At 36.7% G+C, this 23,537-nt stretch overlaps 1 protein-coding gene and 1 long non-coding RNA gene across 2 annotated transcripts; both read right to left on the minus strand.

Moving 5' to 3' along the window:
* On the minus strand, nucleotides 5,355-7,639 carry LOC107622081. The gene is made up of 3 exons (XR_002355957.1): nucleotides 7,552-7,639; nucleotides 7,318-7,475; nucleotides 5,355-5,442 (listed from the first exon to the last, which is right to left on the minus strand). It is a non-coding gene; the product is annotated as an uncharacterized LOC107622081 (long non-coding RNA).
* On the minus strand, nucleotides 22,148-22,981 carry LOC107620300. The gene has a single exon (XM_016322482.1). The coding sequence runs from the start codon at nucleotides 22,979-22,981 to the stop codon at nucleotides 22,148-22,150; it is 834 nt and encodes a 277-aa protein (XP_016177968.1).

Genomic DNA, 23,537 nt, shown 5'->3' on the forward strand with positions numbered 1-23,537 from the left:
GATGTCAAATGTCAATTGTGTTCCATTAACGAAGTTCCAAAATCATATGGACCTTGCCGACAAACTAGGAAAGGAAACTTCGCGTCCAATGTATAAAAAAAGTAAATAAATAAATGAGAAAAAATAAATAGATTCTTGACTTTTTGTTCGAGAGATATTTAAGTTTTCGATAATTTAAAAATACATTTAAGTTTTTAACTTTTTTAAAATATGGACATATGATTCTTTATATTCATTTGGGTCTGTCAAATTTAACGAAAAATCAAACATGACTTTATTATATTGATCTAGTTGATATAAATATACAGGTGAGATAATTTTAAAATAAGACAAATTAAATTTAAAAATAATTCTAAATTTTAAAAAAATTAACAACTTAAATATATTTTTAAATCTTCAAAAACTTAAATAAAATAAAAAAAATTAACTATGGATTTGTCGTTTTCTCTAAATAAATAGAAAAGAAGCACGCTTCATTTCAATTTACAAATTGATAGTCATATATAACACACATGCCCATGCTTGGTTAAGGTTTGGTATCATTCCATCATATACTTCGGTGTCCCACCTTTTTTATATATGAACCGAATGCTGGCTTTGTTTAAGTAAAAATGTGACATAACTTTAAGGAGTAAAGTTTAAATCCGAGTGAACATAACTAATTATCAACATAAGGAATTAAATTTCGTCTATAACAAATTAAAACGTTGAATAACTAATTATCAACATAAGGAATTAAATTTGCAATACTTGAAAAAATGTATTTCTTTTATTTTTTTTAATAATCGTGAACTTGATTTTTTCTTTTTATGCTAATGTCTAAATAGATCCAAGGAATTTTATCAAATGAAATATATCTTTTAAATGTTACGAGCTTTATCTATTCTACTGGTGAGTTGAAAGATCATTTCTTTAAATTTAGGTAAATTATTAGAATGGTATTCAAAAGTTCATATCATCAGTGACAAAAATAATTTAAAAATATACAAATGACAAATAAATTTTAAAAAATTTAAAAATATGACAAAAATAATTAAAAAATATTTTTCTTTACAAAAACAAATATTTTATTTTGCAAACAACTTGTACAATCCTAAACATTTAGATAAGTATTTATTATTTCGAAATTCGGTCACTGGACCACTTTTTCATCTTTCTTTCAATTTTTGTTATTGGAAAAAAAAATTCATTTATCATAAATCACCAAATTTTAAAAATAAAAAAATTTATTTTTCTAATATTAAAATTTATAATATAATATAATCATATAATATACCTCTATTTAACAATCAAGCTTTTAAAAACATCATTTTAAATTTTTAGGAGATATAATTTTATGATAATTCGATACTTTTATGAACTATTCAACTTTTTGACCATGCAAGTCTTAGTCTCTCTTTGCATTGGTTATTTATTATTGTAGTACATGAATAACATAATTCAACTTCAATGCTATTTAATTTCAAGTACTCGAAGGTGTATTAGAACATAAACAAAACAATTTCGTTACGTTACTAACAGTATTTTTGTCAAATTCTATTAACTCTTATTTATAATTATGTTTAATAAAAATAAAAAAGGGGAAAAAAAAAGAAAATAAAATAAAAAAAAAAGAAAATAAACACTGACTTCAAAGTTCAAACGTTGAATCACATCTATCATGTCATGCCATTCCGTTTAAGTACAACGATGGCCTAACCCACAACGCACAATTACAACTTTTGAGTCAGCTTCATATTATGCGTAGCATTCAAATCTTAATCTACTAATTAGGAGGTTGACTAGGGCCATAATTCTACATTAATGCTAGCTAAACATAATCTCAACGCGTGGTGTGGATCAGTGTTCGTGGCACAAATTGGGTATATGTTGCAAGAATTTTTGGCTTGGACTCTTATTAAATACACTCATCGAATGCTAACTATTAAAATTTAGTTTGCACGCTGCCCAAGATGATTTTACATGTATCTCATTGGCAGAATGAGATATCTCCTTGGCAGTGTCGTCACGAGATGATATTATTTATATTTTTTAATTATAAATATAGCCTCGGCTTAAAAAGAGAGAAGAGTTTTATGAATGACTAATAGTTAATAATATAATTTTTTTGGCTTTGCCATCAAAGTTACAAAACCATCTCATCCACAAGTCTCTAACAGCAAAAAGACAAAGTCACTACTAGAAATGCGGTGATTAGTTACGGAAAAAATAGTGGCTAAAATCAAAAAATTCTGTGGCAATTAAACATTAACAACAAATACATTTCTGTGACTAACAAGGGCAACAGTTTTTGACGAATTAGCCACAATTTTATGACCCATGAAGACATTTGAATAGCCACAGTTTCTATATTATTGGCCACACTCTAAATCGTCGCTAAATAACAACAATGTAACCAACAAGTATAACTTTGCCACAATTTTTTTGTGGCTAATATTGGTAAACTGAACTTTTTTGTCATATTTTTTTTGTGGTTAAACATTGTTGGATTATTTAGCCACGGTTTTTCCGTGGCTAATCATAAAAGATAAATTAATATATATATAATAATAATAATAATAATAATAATAAAGATGCTACTTAGAACAAAATTATATCATATAAAATTAAAAAGATTAGCCATATCCATTTAAGTAGTATTTTTAGTAATAAAAATATGAAATTTAAGTAACAGTGTTGAAAAGCAAATATCCTTAACTAAATGAGTTTAAACTATTACAAAATCAAGTATCAGAATGTATCATTATTAGATCTCTAATGTCTTCATTGGAATACCTGCAAAAATATTCAAATAAGATTGTGTTATCTCTTAATTCATGAAAAAAAAAAGTCTCAAGACATTATTTAAAATAATATTTTAATGTAATTAAAAAAAGTAGGAATGCATACCCAATAAGGCTGAGTTTTCATTTTCACAACATAAAACATCTTATTGAACTCGTCATCAATCAATATATATATTGCTAGACTTGATATCCTAGTGAACAACTTTCAATTCAATTGCTTCATGTAAGTAAATAAGCAAGCCTGTCAAGAATGAAGATAAAATAGAGAGTGATATCAATGATATTTTCTCATATTAAAACTTAACTATAGTATTATTTAACGAAACAAAAGAATACTATTAGCGAGATATTGGATTGCAATCAAAATCATTTAGAGACAAAGAACTTAAGTAAAAATAAAAATGTGTTAGAAATTACCAAAGTCAATATTTTAAAGTAGAAAGTTAAACTTATTAGGTAATTATCGAGTAAAACTTTCATGCGGATCTTCCATGTAAGTGTCCCTTGTTCCATGGCAACATGCATCCATTACTCTAAGTTACCATTATTCACATATTCATGCATTAGCAGCTTAAATATTGAAACAAACACTAAAGCAAAAATGCTATTGATAATACAAAGAAATAAATAATTAGATACTATGTACTCGGGAGTTGTGAGAGCACAGATAATAACTTAAAATAATTTGCTTTGTTAAAAATAAACACCTGTTAACCCCCTCCAAGCAGGCATACAAGATGTTTATGTCTAACATGACCTATAGCCTCCACTTCAATTATGAATTCTCTCTTCTTGTTCTCTATTAAATAATTTCATATTTCAATCACACAACAACAACTAAGCTTTAATAATTGAAAGAATCATCGTCAACAAACAGTATCAACTACTGTCTAATGCTATAATGAAAGAAAGGTTGAAAGAAGTAAATCAAATAAAGTATCCTTACAATTTTTTAAGTTTTTTTACTGCCATCTCACTTATATCGATCAATCTGCCCTGTAAACACATAGACTGCTTCTTACCATTCTCGGAGCTTCATTCTTCCCCATACATCGAACTAAATCCTCTCTCATGGAGATAGTTTGAACTACACTGACTAACATTATTATGATCACAAAATAACACTCATGTAAAAAGAAATATTCACAAAGTTTAGGCTCTTAAAAAGGTTGAGTATATAGAAAATTACTTATTTGAAGAATGGATGCTACCATAGTGATCTAAATGGTGGAACTTCTTCTTCTAAAGTGGTTTAGAATATACAGAGTTAAATACATAAAGTCAGACTCAAAAGTAAGAAACACAAGAAATTCTAAAAAATGTAAACAACAACTCTTTTTTGTTACCTTGCTATGGCTATAGGCATTACCAAAATAATGTTGATTTTAGGAATTTCAGCATATAAAAGAGAACTAAGGTTAATTAGGAATGTAATTAATCACAGTAGTACATACTACTAAGTAGATAATTATATTTATGCATTTAAATTATACTTTATATCAGTAGCTCATTCTCTATACCACCAAAAGGATAGTAAAATAAATGAATAAAACATGCAAATCCAAGAAAACATGCAATGTTAATATTAATATCATGCCAATAGAAACAAGTTAAGCATCACAATGAATAAAATGCAGAAGAAACCAATCACAAAAAAGTAACACTTTCAAAAAATTGTTATGGACTAATGCTAATGCCACAAACAAATGTTATAGATTGCCAAACACAAAATAAAAAATCATACACATAACTGAATTAACTTTCTTAAACCATTTGATTGAACATTCCATATCAAACAGGCATATTGACATCTACGAAGAAGGACGAGGGTTTTGCGCTGAAGCAGGAGATTCGAGCAAGAATAAGGAGAAGGGATAACATACCAACCTATTGCTGTGATGGCGACAACAATAGCAAAATTGAGACTATAGAGCAACGGCAGCGGCAGCGCAGACTCCAGTGGGCGACGGCAGCAACAGCACAGAGACCAATAGGGAAAGCACCGACAGCGTAGAGAGAAGGGATAGCATCGACGAGACCAGTGAGGAGAACGGCATAGAGAGGAGCGAAGGCAGGGACAATGACGAGATCAGAGGAAAACATCGCAGCAAGCTGTAACACCCTACTACACAGAGTTTTACGCTTAAGTCGTAGAACAGATGTAGTGTGGTGTTACGGACCTCTAAATAGCATAATAATTATATAATAGAGAAGAGGGTAATATACTAGGAGCCTTGAAACAAGTCGGTAAGTAAAAATCGCAGAAAATTAAAAGCGCAACGCTCAACGGAAAGGATTACTTGCGTGCTAAGAAAACTAATAGAAACATGATAAAGATAAGCAAAAGAATAAATGACAGCCAAGCCCCTGACTCAGCCTGCGAAGCTAAGGCTGGCCAGAGGATATATATATATACATATAAATATACATAAGTGTCCCCAAAATACATCAAAATATCAAAGTAAACTCCTAACTCTCCCTCAACCTCTAAGAGGAGCAGCATACATAAGTTACTTGGAGAGTAAGCTAAACACACACACACACACACACACACACACACACATATATATATATACAACCAGAAACCAAAATACCCCCAAGGACTACTTCGCTTCCCAGGATCCAGACGCCTAGCGAGGAGCCTCTCGACCTGCATCTGAAAAATAACAATACAATATGGAATGAATACCGGAGGTTCTCAGCATGGTGAAAGTGCCACGCAAATAATAAATATGGTTCTGAGAATGCCATAGGCAATCCTAGAACTCCGTTATTCAGTTAACCAGCTTAAATACTAAACAGAAGCCATAAACAGGGGTAGGTATTCTAAATCTACCTATCTTACTCAAGTTCAAACTTAACCTAACACCACACCATTTCCTCCGTTTCCTCCATCCTTCCATCATTCGGAATGCAACAGAAACAGGCAACCAAACAAGTCACGTACAAGTAGTGAGCAGATAGTACAAATAGCAAATATAACGGATAGCAGGTGACATATATCAATTAGGCAAACCCAAGAAATGCATAGCAGTCAAAGAAACAAATGCATATGATACATGCCTGTCCTATGGCTGATGGGGCCCATCTGTCGGTTATCCAGCCAACTCGACAAGTCCAAAAATCTTAGACTGTCCCCCATCGCGCATCCCCAAGAGTCTATGCATAGAGTTCACATTCATTCATCATATAATCACTCAACGGGAGCTATCTATACCCGGGAATTTATAAGTGCCCGGTCACCCTTATGACGTAGGGTCAACAGAGTGTCGAGATTCAACCTGGAAGACGTGGTGGCGAGCCACGGTTCTTACCCAGGAAAACTCGTATCTTAGATATCATTATTCATACGCCATGGCAATTATCATCAATAAAACATCAAATAACAAGCCTTAACTTTAAACTTCATTAACATTCTTAATTTCTTCATAAAAATCACCGTGTACAACTTTCTTCACCCTCAAGTTATCTTGTTTTCCTAGCTTCTTTTATCTACTGAACCTAGAACCATATCTTAAACCTTAAAGGGAAGAAAATGGAGGTTTAGAAGTGGAAAATTGGTTTAAAAGTGGCCAAAACCGGTTTTTGCAGTAGACAGTATCCACGCGTACACGTGAGTCATGCGTACGCGTGAATATGCACACACGCGTATGCATGCTTCTCGCGCATGCGTCACCAAAAATCCACGCCACGCGTACACGTGAGCCACACGTACGCGTGGGTGGGCGTGTTTTGAAAAAAAATGGGCAGAATGCCCAAAAGCATTCTGCAACCAGTTTTTACCATCCTGCAACACAGTTTTATACCTCTAACTTGCAACATCCATAACTTTCTCTACGAAGTTCCATTTTTCACAAAATTGATATCAAGCAAAAGTTCTTAAAACCATCTTTTACTTTCAATAAACCACAAATCAATCCAGCATTTGAGGAATAAATTATGGATGTCCAAAGTTCACCAAAATTTGGTTTTAACCAATTTCAATAAAACCTCATTTTCACCAACTTAAATTTCTTACCATATAAACCTACATTGTAATGCCATATCCACTCAATTCATCAACAACCATTGCCAATATAAACTTTAATCAACTTAACCAACCTTGATCATCAATGATTACTCACTTTTACCTCATACATCAACAACCTTTCATTGTTCATATCAAAATTTCACCTATACCAACTTCCATCATATTTTTATCAAACTCCCATAAATATATACCAATTCAAATTCCATTAGCAAAATCAAACCTTCATACACATTAATCCATCAACTTAACATAATAACTTGTCATTAACAATTACCAATCATAATTCATCACTATCAATATCAACACAACCCATTATAAGCAAGTCCAATAACATGACATTAATAACCTCATCATCCCAACTAATTTTCATCAACATTTATACCAACAACAATACAAAGCTACTCATTAAATGCCATTAACAAATTCAACCTATCCTATGGTTCTTCTAACTTAAGTTTTCGCAACACCGTAAATATTAAACGTGCGAAACTTAAATCATACCTTGGCCGATCACTTAATTCACCCAAGGCAGCCTCACAACGCAAAATTACAGCCCATCCAAGCTCAATCAAACAGCCTCAAAGCAAGCCTTGGTCACCAACAAACCTCCAAGTGATCCCAATTCAATTCCAATGCATAAACACCCACTTAACCTACACCTAATACATATATATATGTTCCAATTCAGTTTTCTATCAGAATTACAAGATTGAGCTAGGGTTAGTATGCTCTTACCATACCCATATGCTCAATAGCTTGAGCCCACAAGTTCCGGAAGCTAACTTGAACCTAGAATACAAAAATTGGGCAAGATTCACCATAGGTTTTTCAAGTTTACCAAAAAAGAGGGATAGAGATTCTGAACTTAATAGGAGACTTACTAGTGAAATTGTTCGGATAAAAAGGTAGAGCTCGACGTGCTGAGCGCGTGACCGCAAACGTCTAACAACATTACAAGGCTAATCATTAAATACAACAAACAATCCAACTTATTCTATGGTTCCTCTAACCTAAGTTTTCACAATACCGTAAATATTAAATGTGCGAAACTTAAACCATACCTTGGCCGATCACTTAATTCACCCAAGGAAACCTCTCAACACAAAATCACAACCCCTCCAAGCTCAATCAAACAGCCCCAAAGCAAGTCTTGTCACCAACAAAGCTCCAAGTAATCCAAATTCAAGTCCAATGCATAAACACCCTCTTAAACTACACCTAATACACATATATATGTTCCAATTCAGTTTTCTATTACCAAAACAAGATTGGGCTAGGGTTAGGGTGTTCTTACCATACCCATATACTCAATAGCTTGAGCCCACAAGTTTCGGAAGCTAACTTAAACCTAGAACACAAAAATTGGACAAGATTCACCATAGGTTTTCAAGTTTACCAAAGAAAGAGGGATAGAGATTCTGAACTTAAAATGAGGCTTACCAAAGAAATTATTCAGATAGAAAGGTAGTGCTTGACGCGATGAGCGCGTGGCCGCGAATGGTGCGGCGATCGGAGCCCGGACGGAGGAGTTATGGTAGTGAGAAGGAAATGTGAGGGTTAGGTTTCTTCTCCTCTCCCCTTGTTGTGTGTTTCGTTGCTATGGTGAAATGGAGAAGATAAAGCTGCTGCTTCATTTATGTTATGGGCCCGGTTGAACCCACGGGCCCGGTTTGGGCCCCGGTTCAACCGGTTCGGTCCTTCTGGTCCGATTTTGGGCCAAATTTTTGAAATTGGTATCAAAATTTTCGTTTCGAAGAGGTCTATCCTATTTTGATATTATTTTTGTATTTTTATTTTTCCTAATTAAAATTCAATTTATTAACTAATTATTTACCGATTTTAGTGGGGTTTACATCCTACCCACCTAATTAGGAATTTTGCCCTCAAAATTCAGAGTGAATTACCTGAAAAGAGGTGTGGGTAGTCCTTCCGCATCTCCGACTCAAGCTCCCAGGTATGTTCTTCAATACCAGCTCGACTCCAAGCTACTTTCACTAAAGAAACTTCCTTTCCGCGTAGACGCTTGATGCTGGTATCATCAATCCTAACCGGAGTTACTGGAAGCGTTAGATCTTCTCTCACTTGGACTGATTCCGGTTCTAAGACATGACTAGGATCAAAAGTGTATTTACGAAGCTGCAATACATGGAACATGTCATGCAGGTTCGAAGATGTGGTGGTAACGCGATCCTATACGCCACTGGTCCAATTCTCTTCAGGATTTCAAACGGCCCAATATAACGGGGATTTAACTTCTTGGTTTTGATGGACCTCCCTATCCCAGTGGTCGGAGTAACCTATAGGAAGACGTGCTCTCCTTCCTCAAATTCTAAAGGCTTCCGTCTTCGGTCATCATAGCTCTTTTGACGACTTTGAGCTTCAAGCATTCGACTCCGAATTCTCTTTATTTGCTCAGTGGTTTCACTTACCATTTCAGGTCCTATCAAACTCCTTTCTCTTGCCTCATACCAACATAATGGAGACTGGCATTTTCTTCCATACAAAGCTTTATATGGAGCCATTCCAATACTTGCATGATAGCTATTGTTATAAGCAAATTCTACCAGAGGCATATATCAATCCCAGCTTTCCGGTTGATCCAAAACACAAGCTCTTAACATGTCTTCCAAGGTTTTGATTGTTCTTTCTGATTGGCCATCAGTCTGAGGATGATAGGCAGTGCTTAGACTTAATTGAGTGCCAAAAGCTCGCTGAAAAGCACCCCAGAACCGTGATGTAAAGCGAGGATCTCTATCCGATACAATGGTGGAAGGTACACCATGTAACCTCACAATCTCCTTTATGTATAAGCGCGCCAACTCCTCCATAGTACAACTTATCCGGATAGGCAGAAAATGAGCTGACTTGGTCAGTCGATCTATAACTACCCAAATGGCATCACAACATGTCCGAGTCCTTGGTAAGCCCAATACAAAATCCATAGAAATGCTCTCCCATTTCCACTGTGGAATTTCCAAAGGTTGAAGGGTTCCTGCTGGCCTTTGGTGTTTGAAAAGAGTGAAACTCTCGCGCGATCTAGAATTTTCTAAAAATAAATTCATATAAGCGAGTATAGCTTCTAGACCGACAAGAAGTCCTTCCTTACAAAAGTTTTGTTTGTCACTTAAGCAAACTCAATAAAATTGATAATCGAGTATTTAAACCTCGGGTCGTCTTCTCAAGGAATTGCAGGGAGGTATGATTTATTATTAGCTATGGAAAAGGTAGAACAGATAAATATCAATTAAAGTAATAAAATAAAAGTAGAAAAATAAATTAAAGGAACATTGAACCTGTGATGAAGAAGAAATAATCCTAAATCCTAAAACTAAATCCTAAGAGAGAGGAGAGACCCTCTCTCTCTCTAAAACTACATCTAAAAAATAAAAAGTGAATAATGGAAGACATCTTAATGAATGGATTCATTTCCCCACTTTATAGCCTCTAAGCTGTATTTTTTAGGCCAAAAACTGGGTCAAAAACAGTCCAGAAATTGCCCCCAGTGTATTTTGGTATGTACAGGTCGCGGGAAAGTGACGCGGAAGCGTCGTCCACGCGTTTGCGTGGATTGCGTTTTTGCCAGGTCACGCGTCCGCGTGATCCACGCGTTCGCGTCATCTGGCGTCGGGGCAGCTATGGCAAATTATATATCGTTGCGAAGCCCCGGAGGTTAGCTTTCCAACATTACTGGAACCATTTCATTTGGACCTATGTAGCTCAAGTTATGACCGTTTGAGTATGAAGAGGTCAGGCTGGACAGCTTAGCAATTTCTTCAACTTCTTGTATTCCTTCCACTTTTGCATGCTTTCTTTCCATCCTCTGAGCCATTCCTACCCTGTAATCTCTGAAATCACTTAACACACATATCATGGCATCGAATGATAATAAGAGAGGATTAAAGTCAGTAATTTAAAGGCCAAAGAAGCATGTTTTCAATCATAGCACAAAATCAGGAAGAAAAACGTAAAACATGCGAATAGTATGAATAAGTGGGTAAAGAGTTGATAAAAACCACTCAATTAAGCACAAGATAAACCATAAAATAGTAGTTTATCAACCTCCCCACACTTAAACATTAGCATGTCCTTATGCTAAGCTCAAGAGAAGCTATAAAGGAGTGAAGAGGAATGATAGAGAGTATGCAATGCAACCTATCTATGTGAATGCAACTACATGCAAAATATTTCTACCTACTTGGTTAAAAGTGAATAAGTTCTTCAAGACAAATACAACCCAAATTCCACTAATTCAAATCGTACAATAAAAAACAAGTAAACTTGTAAGAAGATAGCTCATGAAAGCAGGGAACATAGAATTAAGCACTGAACCCTTACTAGTAGTGTATATCACTCTAACTCTCAAGTGTCTAGGGTCAATCACTCTATTCTTCCCTAGTCATGCTTTCTCAACCTTGTTCTTCATCTAACCAATCAACAAATATTCAGCATACCAATGCAAACATCATGAGATCTTTTCAGGGTTGTAATGGGGCTGAGGTAAAGGTAAGGATATATGTATGGCCAAGTGAGCTAAAATATGAATCCTTGAGTAACCTAAGCTATCACCTAACATACATACATTCTATATAACTTCTAAAATCATGCATAGCTACCCATAATTCCCACTTTTGTATCATATACTCATGTATCAACTTTTCTTTTAATTTGTGTCACATATGCATTGATCTTTTATTAACTTAACATTGGGGTAATTTTGTCCCCTTATATATATATATATTTTTTTTCTCTTTTTTTTATAGAGACATAAAAACTAAAATAACATATCAATGCATATGGAATTTTTAATTTTTTGTTTTACATGAGTAGGTACCCAAATTTTCCAATATTCAAAATTAGAAACATGATATATTCCCTTATTAACCCATGTTCCCACAGTTTTCCCACACTTAGTTGATGCACAACCTCTATTTTAAGCTAACCAAAGATTCAATTGGGATATTTAATTTGTTTTTTTCGCTTAAGGCTAGTGATGTGGTAAAATATAGAACAAATGGGGATTAAAAGGCTCAAAGTGGCTAACAAAGGTAATTAAAAGGGTAGGCTTATTTGGGATAAGTGAGCTAAATAAATAATGGCCTCATTCAATGTCCATGTTAGATTACCAAGTCTTTCAAACTAACATGTTTGAATAACAATTATATTTAATTAATAAAATATAAAAAGGGTTTTGTGAAAAGCAAGCATTTAGAGTAGTAGAATAAAAGAAATATAAAAATAGTGCATAATGCCATACGGGCGTTTTCACAAACACATAGCATGCATGGTAAATAAGTTATTGAATGTATTAAATTGAACATGCAAGCAACCCTTTAAAAAGTAATATATAATTTTTAAACAATTCCTTTAATAATCCACAAGCAAAATATAGAAAATAATGACCCAAATAAATTTCTAACACCAATGAAAATAATGCAATGAATGAAAGTATGCAAATAAATTAAATGAAATAGAATGGAAGTGAAGAGGGATGAGAAGTTAAAGAGATGAAGAAGAAGAAAGTAAGAAAAGGAAGAATAAAGAAGAAAAGATAGAAGAAATTAGGATTAGAAAAGAAAAGATAAGATAATTGGCGCTGATCTGGTTAAGTTGTGCGGCGCAGGCGACGTGAGCGCGTGGGTTACGCGTTTGCGCGGATAGCGCTTCTATGAAGTGACGCAGACGCGTGGGTCACGCGTTCACGTGGAGTGATTTGTGCCATTAGCGCAAGGGCAGCCTCGCGGACGCGCAACTCTCTGTTTTAAGTGCATTTTGCCAAAAATCTGGGTGACGCGGTAGCGTGGTTGACGCGATCGCGTGAATGACCACACTTTGAAAAACGACGCGGACACATGGGGAACGCGTTCGTGTGGTGGGGCTTGTGCTTCTAGCGCGGTTCCAGCCCCACTCCATCATAACTTTCTGTCATACACCCGTTTTACGTTGATTTTTAGGGTCACACGTTCGCGTGGGTGACGCGGACGCGTGGGCATGTTTGTGCCAAAGGCACGCCTTCAGCCACGCTCTCGCGTGACTCTCTGTTCAATTCTCTTTTCTTCAAAACGCACTGGTGACGCGGACGCATCAGCGACGCTGCCGCGTCCCGTGCGTGTTTTTTTTTTTGTGTAGAATGCAAAATGCAATGCTAATGTGGATGTTATGAATAATTACAGGTTCAATGAAATAAAATAAAACTTAAAAACAAACAAAACAAAATAAAATTAAAATTGAAAAAGGAACGATCATACCATGGTGGGTTGTCTCCCACCTAGCACTTTTAGTTAAAGTCCTTAAGTTGGACATTTGATGAACTTCCTGTTATGGTGGCTTGTGCTTGAATTCATCCAGAAATCTCCACCAATGTTTGGAATGGCAACAGCCTCCGGGGTCCCAAACAAGGCACGTAAAGCCCTTGAGCAGTTTTAAACAGGTTCTCAGGCTTCCAATGTGCTGAATGTCAGAACAGACTCTAGGATCTCAAACTTTGCTTTTACACCGATCTTTGCCTTGATCTGCATTATTCCAGCCGGGCGGTTTGGAAATTGTGTTCTCACCAAGATGACCAAACTTTTTCCGAGACCCATTCAATTGAACGTGATACCAATCCTTGCACTTCAAATTGAAGTATCGAACCTTATTGAATCTTGCATACCAGCTCTGAGTACGAGCCATGTCCCTCTTACTCTTAACGCCACAAAGAGCTCTAAGCTGACCATCTGTCTCAAGTAAACCATATTCAAGTGGAATGAGAAAGCTAAGAGATATAAATTTTACCTACTTGAATGTTGTGAAGGATGATGGTGACTTAGGTGGAGAGGTCTCTAGCAACTTTGGCAAGGTGATTTCAAGCTCCATTCCCTTGTGCTCTTCCTTGACAACTTCCATCTCTTTGCGAGCTTCTTCAATTCCAACCTCTTCCTCTTGGTAGCTTTCTTCTAAATCAAACTCTTCTTTATGGCTTACTAAGGGCATGGGAGGTTGTGCTTCCTCTTCTTTAATCTCCATTTCTTGATCAACCTCTGCAAAATCTTCAACCATGATATGCCTTGGAAGTTGTACACCCTCTTCAACATCAAATTCAAACTTCTCGGCGGAATCCTGTACAGTTCTCGATTCCCATGGAGGTTCAGCATCTCCTAAATCTTCAACCATTTCTTCCTCTGCAACTATTATGGCTTCCTCCACTTGTTCCAATACAAGGTCATGTTCCTCATTGTCCACCGAAGTTTCTAGTGTCTCCTTCATGCTACGCTCTTCTTTTGATTCTCCACATGTAGTCATGGGAGTACTTTGAGTGCTCAGATATTGAGAAGCTAATTTATTTACTACCTCGGTTAAGGCAGTCGGAAGTTCTAGTACATCCCTTTGCATCTTCGCTTGCCCTTGAAGAAGACCACGAAGGAAGTCATCCATTGGAGATTGGGGTGGATATGATGGTTCATTATTTTGGAAAAAGGGTTCATAATAGGAAGGTGGTTCTTCTTGATAAGGATATGGAGATGGTGAATATTGAGGTGGTGGTTCTGGGTGTGGTTCATATGGTGGTTGGTGTGATGGATATAGGTTAGGGTCATATGGCGGTGTTTGGTGGTAAGGGGCTTGTGAGTATGGGGGTCCAGAGTTGTGTTGAGGAGATGGTTCATAAGCATATGGCGGGACTTATTGGTAACTACAAGGGGGTCCACCATAGTCATCATTTTGGTATGCATCACAGAATGGTTGTTGGTTATAGTGCATTGGAGGGGGTTGTTTCCAAGAGGGTTGATCAAATCCTTATGGCTCCTCCCATCTTTGATTCTTCCAACCTTGATGCCTATTTTCATTATAGTTTTCATTCCTTACAACAATATTGGAACCAAACTTAAAGCGATGGGGTGAGAACTCATAATAGCAAATAAAAATTAAAAACAAAAATAAAAATAAATTTAAATTAAAAGGTTATTGAAATTTAAATTTGAATTTGAAAATTAAATTTTGAATTTTGAATTTTTAAATTTTGAAATAAGATAAGGTTTTGAAAAAGATATGATTTTTGAAAAAGATTTGAATTTTGAAATTTAAAGCTAAGATAAGATAAGATAAAAATTTTAAAATAGAAATCTGAAAATTTTTTTTATGCAAATTTCGAAAATTCAATTAAAATAGAGAGAAAAGATATTTTTGAATTAAATAAGGAAAGAGAAAAACAATAAAATGACATCAAACTTAAAAATTTTTAGATCAAAACGAAGAGAACAACTAAGAACAATTTGAAGGTCAAGATGAACACGAAGAACAAATTTTTGAAAAAAAATTTTAATAACTAAATAAAAACCAATAACCTCTTAATTTATGAAAAAGCACAAATAAAAACAAAAATAAAAACAAATAAACAAGCAAAAATCAAATATTACAATAACCAATAATAAGGCACACGTTTGCAATTTCCCGGCAACGGCGCCATTTTGAAAAGAGCGAAACTCTTGCGCGATCTAGAATTTTCTAAAAATAAATTCATACAAGCGAGTATAGCTTCACCAAAATTCCACGCCACGCATACGCGTGAGCCACGCGTACGCGTGGGTGGGCGTGTTTTGAAAAAAAATGGGTAGAATGCCCAGAAGCATTCTGCAACCAGTTTTTACCATCCTGCAACACAGTTTTATACCTCTAACTTGCAACATCCATAACTTTCTCTACGAAGTTCCATTTTTCACAAAATTGATATCAAGAAAAAGTTCTTAAAACCATCTTTTACTTGTAACAAACCACAAATCAATCCAGAATTTGAGGAATAAATTATGGATGTCCAAAGTTCACCAAAATTTGGTTTTAACCACTTTCAATAAAACCTCATTTTCACCAACTTAAATTTCTTACCATATAAACCTACATTGTAATGCCATATCCACTCAATTCATCAACAACCATTGCCAATATAAACTTTAATCAATTTAACCAACCTTGATCATCAATGATTACTCACTTTTACCTCATACATCAACAACCTTTCATTGTTCATATCAAAATTTCACCTATACCAACTTCCATCATATTTTTATCAAACTCCCATAAATATATACCAATTCAAATTCCATTAGCAAAATCAAACCTTCATACACATTAATCCATCAACTTAACATAATAACTTGTCATTAACAATTACCAATCATAATTCATCAATATCAATATCAACACAACCCATTATAAGCAAGTCCAATAACATGACATTAATAACCTCATCATCCCAACTAATTTTCATCAACATTTATACCAACAACAATACAAAGCTACTCATTAAATGCCATTAACAAATTCAACCTATCCTATGGTTCTTCTAACTTAAGTTTTTGCAACACCGTAAATATTAAACGTGCGAAACTTAAATCATACCTTGGCCGATCACTTAATTCACCCAAGGCAGCCTCACAACGCAAAATTACAGCCCATCCAAGCTCAATCAAACAGCCCCAAAGCAAGCCTTGGTCACCAACAAACCTCCAAGTGATCCCAATTCAATTCCAATGCATAAACACCCACTTAACCTACACCTAATACATATATATATATATATATATATATATAAACATGGAAATACTTAACTCATTTTTTAATTGAAGTATAAATTAATTAATTTTAAAATAAAAATGATAATGAATAAAAAAATAAAATAAAAATTACTTATTCTGAAAAAAAAATTTATATAATTATTTAATTATATAAAAATATTTAGACCTTGAAATTATTTTTTGGATATAATTCATAGATTGTTATTCTTATTGTATCTAATTAAGATACTATATAGTAGTATGAACTAATTATATGTTTATATTTGTATTAGTTATTTATAGAATTTGACTTAACTGTTCTTAAAATGTTAGTAAAAATATGTATTTCAAATTTTAATTTTAAGTTTTTGACTATTTTATTATATATATGTTCCAATTCAGTTTTCTATTACCAAAACAAGATTGGGCTAGGGTTAGGGTGTTCTTACCATACCCATATACTCAATAGCTTGAGCCCACAAGTTTCGGAAGCTAACTTAAACCTAGAACACAAAAATTGGACAAGATTCACCATATGTTTTCAAGTTTACCAAAGAAAGAGGGATAGAGATTCTGAACTTAAAATGAGGCTTACCAAAGAAATTATTCAGATAGAAAGGTAGTGCTTGACGCGATGAGCGCGTGGCCGCGAATGGTGCGGCGATCGGAGCCCGGACGGAGGAGTTATGGTAGTGAGAAGGAAATGTGAGGGTTAGGTTTCTTCTCCTCTCCCCCTTGCTGTGTGTTTCGTTGCTATGGTGAAATGGAGAAGATAAAGCTGCTGCTTCATTTATGTTATGGGCCCGGTTGAACCCACAGGCCCGGTTTGGGCCCTGGTTCAACCGGTTCGGTCTTTCTGGTCCGATTTTGGGCCAAATTTTCGAAATTGGTATCAAAATTCTCGTTTCGAAGAGGTCTATCCTATTTTGATATTAGTTTTGTATTTTTATTTTTCCTAATTAAAATTCAATTTATTAACTAATTATTTACCGATTTTAGTGGGGTTTACATTCTACCCACCTAATTAGGAATTTTGCCCTCAAAATTCAGAGTGAATTACCTGAAAAGAGGTGTGGGTAGTCCTTCCACATCTCCGACTCAAGCTCCCAGGTATGTTCTTCAATACCAGCTTGACTCCAAGCTACTTTCACTAAAGAAACTTCCTTTCCGCGTAGACGCTTGATGCTGGTATCATCAATCCTAACCGGAGTTACTGGAAGCGTCAGATCTTCTCTCACTTGGACTGATTCCGGTTATAAGACATGACTAGGATCAAAAGTGTATTTACAAAGCTGCGATACATGGAACACGTCATGCAGGTTCGAAAGATGTGGTGGTAACGCGATCCTATACGCCACTGGTCCAATTCTCTTCAGGATTTCAAACGGCCCAATATAACGGGGATTTAACTTCTTGGTTTTGATGGACCTCCCTATCCCAGTGGTCGGAGTAACCTATAGGAAGACGTGCTCTCCTTCCTCAAATTCTAAAGGCTTCCGTCTTCGGTCATCATAGCTCTTTTGACGGCTTTGAGCTTCAAGCATTCGACTCTGAATTCTCTTTATTTGCTCAGTGGTTTCACTTACCATTTCAGGTCCTATCAAACTCCTTTCTCTTGCCTCATACCAACATAATGGAGACTGGCATTTTCTTCCATACAAAGCTTTATATGGAGCCATTCCAATACTTGCATGATAGCTATTGTTATAAGCAAATTCTACCAGAGGCATATATCAATCCCAGCTTGCCGGTTGATCCAAAACACAAGCTCTTAACATGTCTTCCAAGGTTTTGATTGTTCTTTCTGATTGGCCATCAGTCTGAGGATGATAGGCAGTGCTTAGACTTAATTGAGTGCCAAAAGCTCGCTGAAAAGCACCCCAGAACCGTGATGTAAAGCGAGGATCTCTATCCGATACAATGGTGGAAGGTACACCATGTAACCTCACAATCTCCTTTATGTATAAGCGCGCCAACTCCTCCATAGTACAACTTATCCGGATAGGCAGAAAATGAGCTAACTTGGTCAGTCGATCTATAACTACCCAAATGGCATCACAACCTGTCCGAGTCCTTGGTAAGCCCAATACAAAATCTATAGAAATGCTCTCCCATTTCCACTGTGGAATTTTCAAAGGTTGAAGGGTTCCTGCTGGCCTTTGGTGTTTGAAAAGAGTGAAACTCTCACGCGATCTAGAATTTTCTAAAAATAAATTCATATAAGCGAGTATAGCTTCTAGACCGACAAGAAGTCCTTCCTTACAAAAGTTTTGTTTGTCACTTAAGCAAACCCAATAAAATTGATAACCGAGTATTTAAACCTCAGGTCGTCTTCTCAAGGAATTGCAGGGAGGTATGATTTATTATTAGCTATGGAAAAGGTAGAATTTTGTTTTGGGTTTTTAAAATATGGAACAAGTAATGTAAAATAACAAGTCGTTAAAATAATAACTAATAAAGCTCTTGGCAAGGTATGAGAATTGGAAGTCCTATCCTAGTTATCCTTATCAGATGTGATGAGAATTGGGTTTTAATCCCACTTAGTTAACCTTTACTAAAGCAAAGGAAAGTCAAGTGGACTAATTAGTTTGATCCTCAAGTCCTAGTCGATCCCTGTGGGAAGACTAGCTTTAGAGCGATCTAGATTAATTAGTAATCTGCCAATTTCAACCACTGCTGAGTTTGACAACTCAAGTGTTACCAATTACTTAACCAAAGCCAAAAGGAAGAAAATATCTAAATTAAATTAAAAACATCATAAATAGAATAAAGCAATCATAAATCTGAAATACCTCAAATTACGTTTAAACATAAATTCAAATCTAACATGAAAAGGTTTATAAGCTAAATTGAGAAGATAAATATCAATTAAAGTAATAAAATAAAAGTAGAAAAATAAATTAAAGGAACATTGAACCTGTGATGAAGAAGAAATAATCCTAAATCCTAAAACTAAATCCTAAGAGAGAGGAGAGACCCTCTCTCTCTCTCTAAAACTACATCTAAAAAATGAAAAGTGAATAATGGAAGACATCTTAATGAATGGATGCATTTTTCACTTTATAGCCTCTAAGCTGTATTTTTTGGGCCAAAAACTGGGTCAAAAACAGTCCAGAAATTGCCCCCAGCGTATTTTGGTATGTACAGGTCGCGGGAAAGTGACGCGGAAGCATCGTCCACGCGTTTGTGTGGATTGCGTTTTTGCCAGGTCACGTGTCCGCGTGATCCACGCGTTCGCGTCGTCTGGCGTCGGGGAAGCTATGGCAAATTATATATCATTGCGAAGCCCCGGACGTTAGCTTTCCAACACTACTGGAACCATCTCATTTGGACCTATGTAGCTCAAGTTATGACCGTTTGAGTGTGAAGAGGTCAGGCTGGACAGCTTAGCAATTTCTTCAACTTCTTGTATTCCTTCCACTTTTGCATGCTTTCTTTCCATCCTCTGAGTCATTCCTACCCTGTAATCTCTGAAATCACTTAACACAAATATCATGGCATCGAATGATAATAAGAGAGGATTAAAGTTAGTAATTTAAAGGCCAAAGAAGCATGTTTTCAATCATAGCACAAAATCAGGAAGGAAAACGTAAAACATGCGAATAGTATGAATAAGCAGGTAAAGAGTTTATAAAAACAACTCAATTAAGCACAAGATAAACCATAAAATAGTGATTTATCAGTGTTCAATCTTAACTTTCTGACAAGTTAGGCATTTAGACACATGCAGCGCCACATCATTTTTTATTCCTGGCCACCAGAACATCGTCTTTAAGTCTTGGTACATCTTGGTGCTTCCCGGATGAATGGAGAACCCGCTCTTGTGAGCTTCCTCCAATATGCTCTGTCACAAATCCCCGACATCTGGCACAATTATCCGGCCCTTGAACCTCCACAACCTATCTTTATCTTCTAACACTCTCCATTGCTTGTCTTTCTCAATCACCGGCAAAATCTTATACAATTCTTAGTCATTCTGATGAGCCTTTATCAATTCAGCCTTGAAGTCGCTTGAGATCTATAACTGGCTTAGGCATAAAGTCCCAAACTCTTCTCTGATTCCTAGTTTCAATCCTTGGAAGGCTCTCAACAACTCGTCCTCTCTTAGCATCATCCAAGTAGCACATAGGGATTTCCTACTCAAGGCATCCGCCACTACATTCGCCTTTCCCAGATGATAGTTTAGCTCGAAGTCATAATCCTTCAAAAGTTCCATCCACCTCCTCTGACGCATATTCAATTCTTTTTGCTCAAACAGGTACTTCAGACTCTTATGGTCCGAGAAGACTTGAAATTTCACTCCATAGAGATAATGCCTCCAAATCTTCAAGGCAAAGACAATGGCTGCAAGTTCCAAATCATGAGTTGGATAGTTTCTTTCATGTGGCCTTAACTGATGTGAGGCATAAGCTACAACCTTATGATGCTGCATCAACACGCATCCTAAACCTTTCAAGGACGCATCACAGTACACCTCGAATGGTTCTCTCGGCTCAGGCAACACTAATATAGGGGCGGTAGTCAGTCTCTGCTTTAAGGCAAGGAAGCTCTCCTCGCACTCGAGAGTCCATTCGAAAGGAACATCCTTTCTGGTCAGCTTGGTCAAGGGCAAAGCGAGCTGTGAAAACCTTTTAATGAACCTCCGATAATAACCCGCCAAGCCTAAGAAACTCCTGATTTCCATCACTGAAGTTGGCCACTCCCAATTCATCACCACTTCAACCTTAGCAGGATCCACTGCTATTACTTGCTTACTCACCACATGACCAAGAAATTTCACCTCAGACTTCCAGAACTCGCACTTGGATAGCTTGGCATACAACTTCCTATCCTTCAAAATTTGTAGCACTGTTCGCAAGTGTTCAGCATGCTCATCCTCGGTCTTAGAATAGATAAGAATGTCGTCAATAAACACAACAACAAACTTATCCAGATATGGATGGAAAATTCTGTCCATGTAATCCATGAATATCGCCGGAGCATTAGTTAGTCCGAAGGACATCACGGTATATTCATAGTGACCATAGCACGTTTTGAAGGCAGTTTTAGGGATATCCTCATCTCTGACCCTTATCTGGTGTTATCCAGATCGTAGATCAATCTTAGAGAATACACCGGCTCCCTGTAATTGGTCCATCAGGTCATCAATCCTTGGCAACGGATTTTATTCTTCACTGTAACCTTATTCAGCTGCCTATAGTTAACACATAAGCGCATACTTCCATCTTTCTTCTTCACCAGTAATACTAGCGTACCCCACGGAGATACACTTGGTCGGATAAAATTCTTACCCAACAGATCCTCTAGTTGAGACTTCAATTCGGCCATTTTTAGAGGCGACATCTTGTAAGGAGCACTCAAGATTGGTCCGGCCCCAGGTACTAAATCAATAGCAAACTCAACTTCCCATTTTGGTGGAAATTCATCAATATCATCAGGGAACACCTCCGAAAACTCACACACAACTGGGATTTATTCCAAGTTCTGATCATCACCTGAAACACCTGCAGCTAACAATAATATCCCCTGACATTTGGCCCCAGAGCAGTTCACCGTCATGGAATTCAAGTAGTAGTTATTCACTACAACCGGCCCTTCAGTGCCTTCAGGCATGAAATACAATGTTTTTGCTGAACAATCTAGTAGAACGCAGTTCTTGGATAACCAGTCCAATCCCAGGATGAGATCAAGACCAGTCATCGGCAAACAAATTAAGTTATGCACGAAATCACGCCCTTGTACTCAAAAAGGAACTTTGGGGCACCCTAACCTAGTCACCATAGCCTCGTGGGTCGCATTATATACCTTTAAATCATACCCAGTACTACTATTTTCAATCCTAGCTCATCAGCCTTCTCAAAAGCAATAAAAGTATGTGAAGCTCCAGAATCAAACAAAGCATTCAAAGTTTTACCCGCCATCTCATATTTACCTCTGATCAATGTCTCTGACCCCTCAGCGCCTATTGAAGAAGTAGTGTATACCCTTCCTGGTTGCTGCACCCTGCCTGTCTCATACCCCTTCTTCTCTGGGCAACTACTAGCCAAGTGTCCCGGCTGCCCACAGGAGTAACAGACTCCAGTCCCAAACCAGCATGGTTCTGAGTGATACTTCCCACATCTGTGGTAACTCATATCCTGCTGTGGCTGCTTTCCCTGTCTCCTTCCCTGATTAGCACTGATATTAGGCCTCCTGGAGCTGCCTTGCCTCTGATTGTTCTGAGGGACAAAGCCACCACGCTTGAACTGTCTGCCTTTGGGTGGCATCCTCAGACTCCCTTTTTCTGCTGTGGCCCTTCTGACACAATCCTCCGCCACCCTGCTCCTATTCACCAGCTCAGAAAACACCCGAATCTGCATAGGCACCACAAAGCTCTGAATGTTACTCCTAAGGCCTCCTTCATACTTTATGCATTTCCACTCAGCAAAGTCCTCAGGAGCTCCCTGATAGACGCGGGAAAAGCGGCACAATTCCTCAAACGTATTGGTGTACTCAGTAATAGTCATTTGGACCTCTTTAAGTTGAAGCAATTCAAACTCTTTGGCATTTATGACTGAGGTGGGAAAATATTTCTTATAAAATTCATCTTGGAATAACTCCCAAGAAATCACAATCCCATCAGGCTGCAGAATGCGCCTCATGCCCTGCCACCAGTGCTGAGCTTCACCATACAACTGGTAGGTTCCAAACTCAATCCACTGCTCATCCGAAACCTACTGAGCCTGTAATGCTCGCTCAATGGCCTATATCCAGTTATCAGCATCAGTCGGATTCGAGGTTTCTCTGAAAGTTGGAGGGTGAACCTTCAAGAAGGAAGAGAATGACATTGGACCATTATCACCATTATTGCCATTGTTCCCATTATTAATTTGGTTTCCCAGGGCTTCAGCTGTCGCTTGCATTGCTGCTGCCATATTGCCTAATGCAGCCATGAAGTCTATAGGATTAGGAATGTTTCCTGATGCCTCAGGCATGACATTGCCTATTCGGCCTCTACCTCGCCCGCGTCCGCGTCCGCGAGTAGACATCTGGTCCCTATACACACCAAACAAGTGATATCAAGTTGATCAGTCTCAATATCGCAAGTTCGGTGCTTTAAGTCCCAAATGCATGCTCATGAACGTTTATGCCACATATATCAATTAGATATCCTAATAGCACATAAACACATACACAGAGAATGCACAAAAGCACACT

This window comes from Arachis ipaensis, chromosome B10 (assembly GCF_000816755.2).
Source record: "Arachis ipaensis cultivar K30076 chromosome B10, Araip1.1, whole genome shotgun sequence".
NCBI classification, from domain to species: Eukaryota; Viridiplantae; Streptophyta; class Magnoliopsida; order Fabales; family Fabaceae; genus Arachis; species Arachis ipaensis.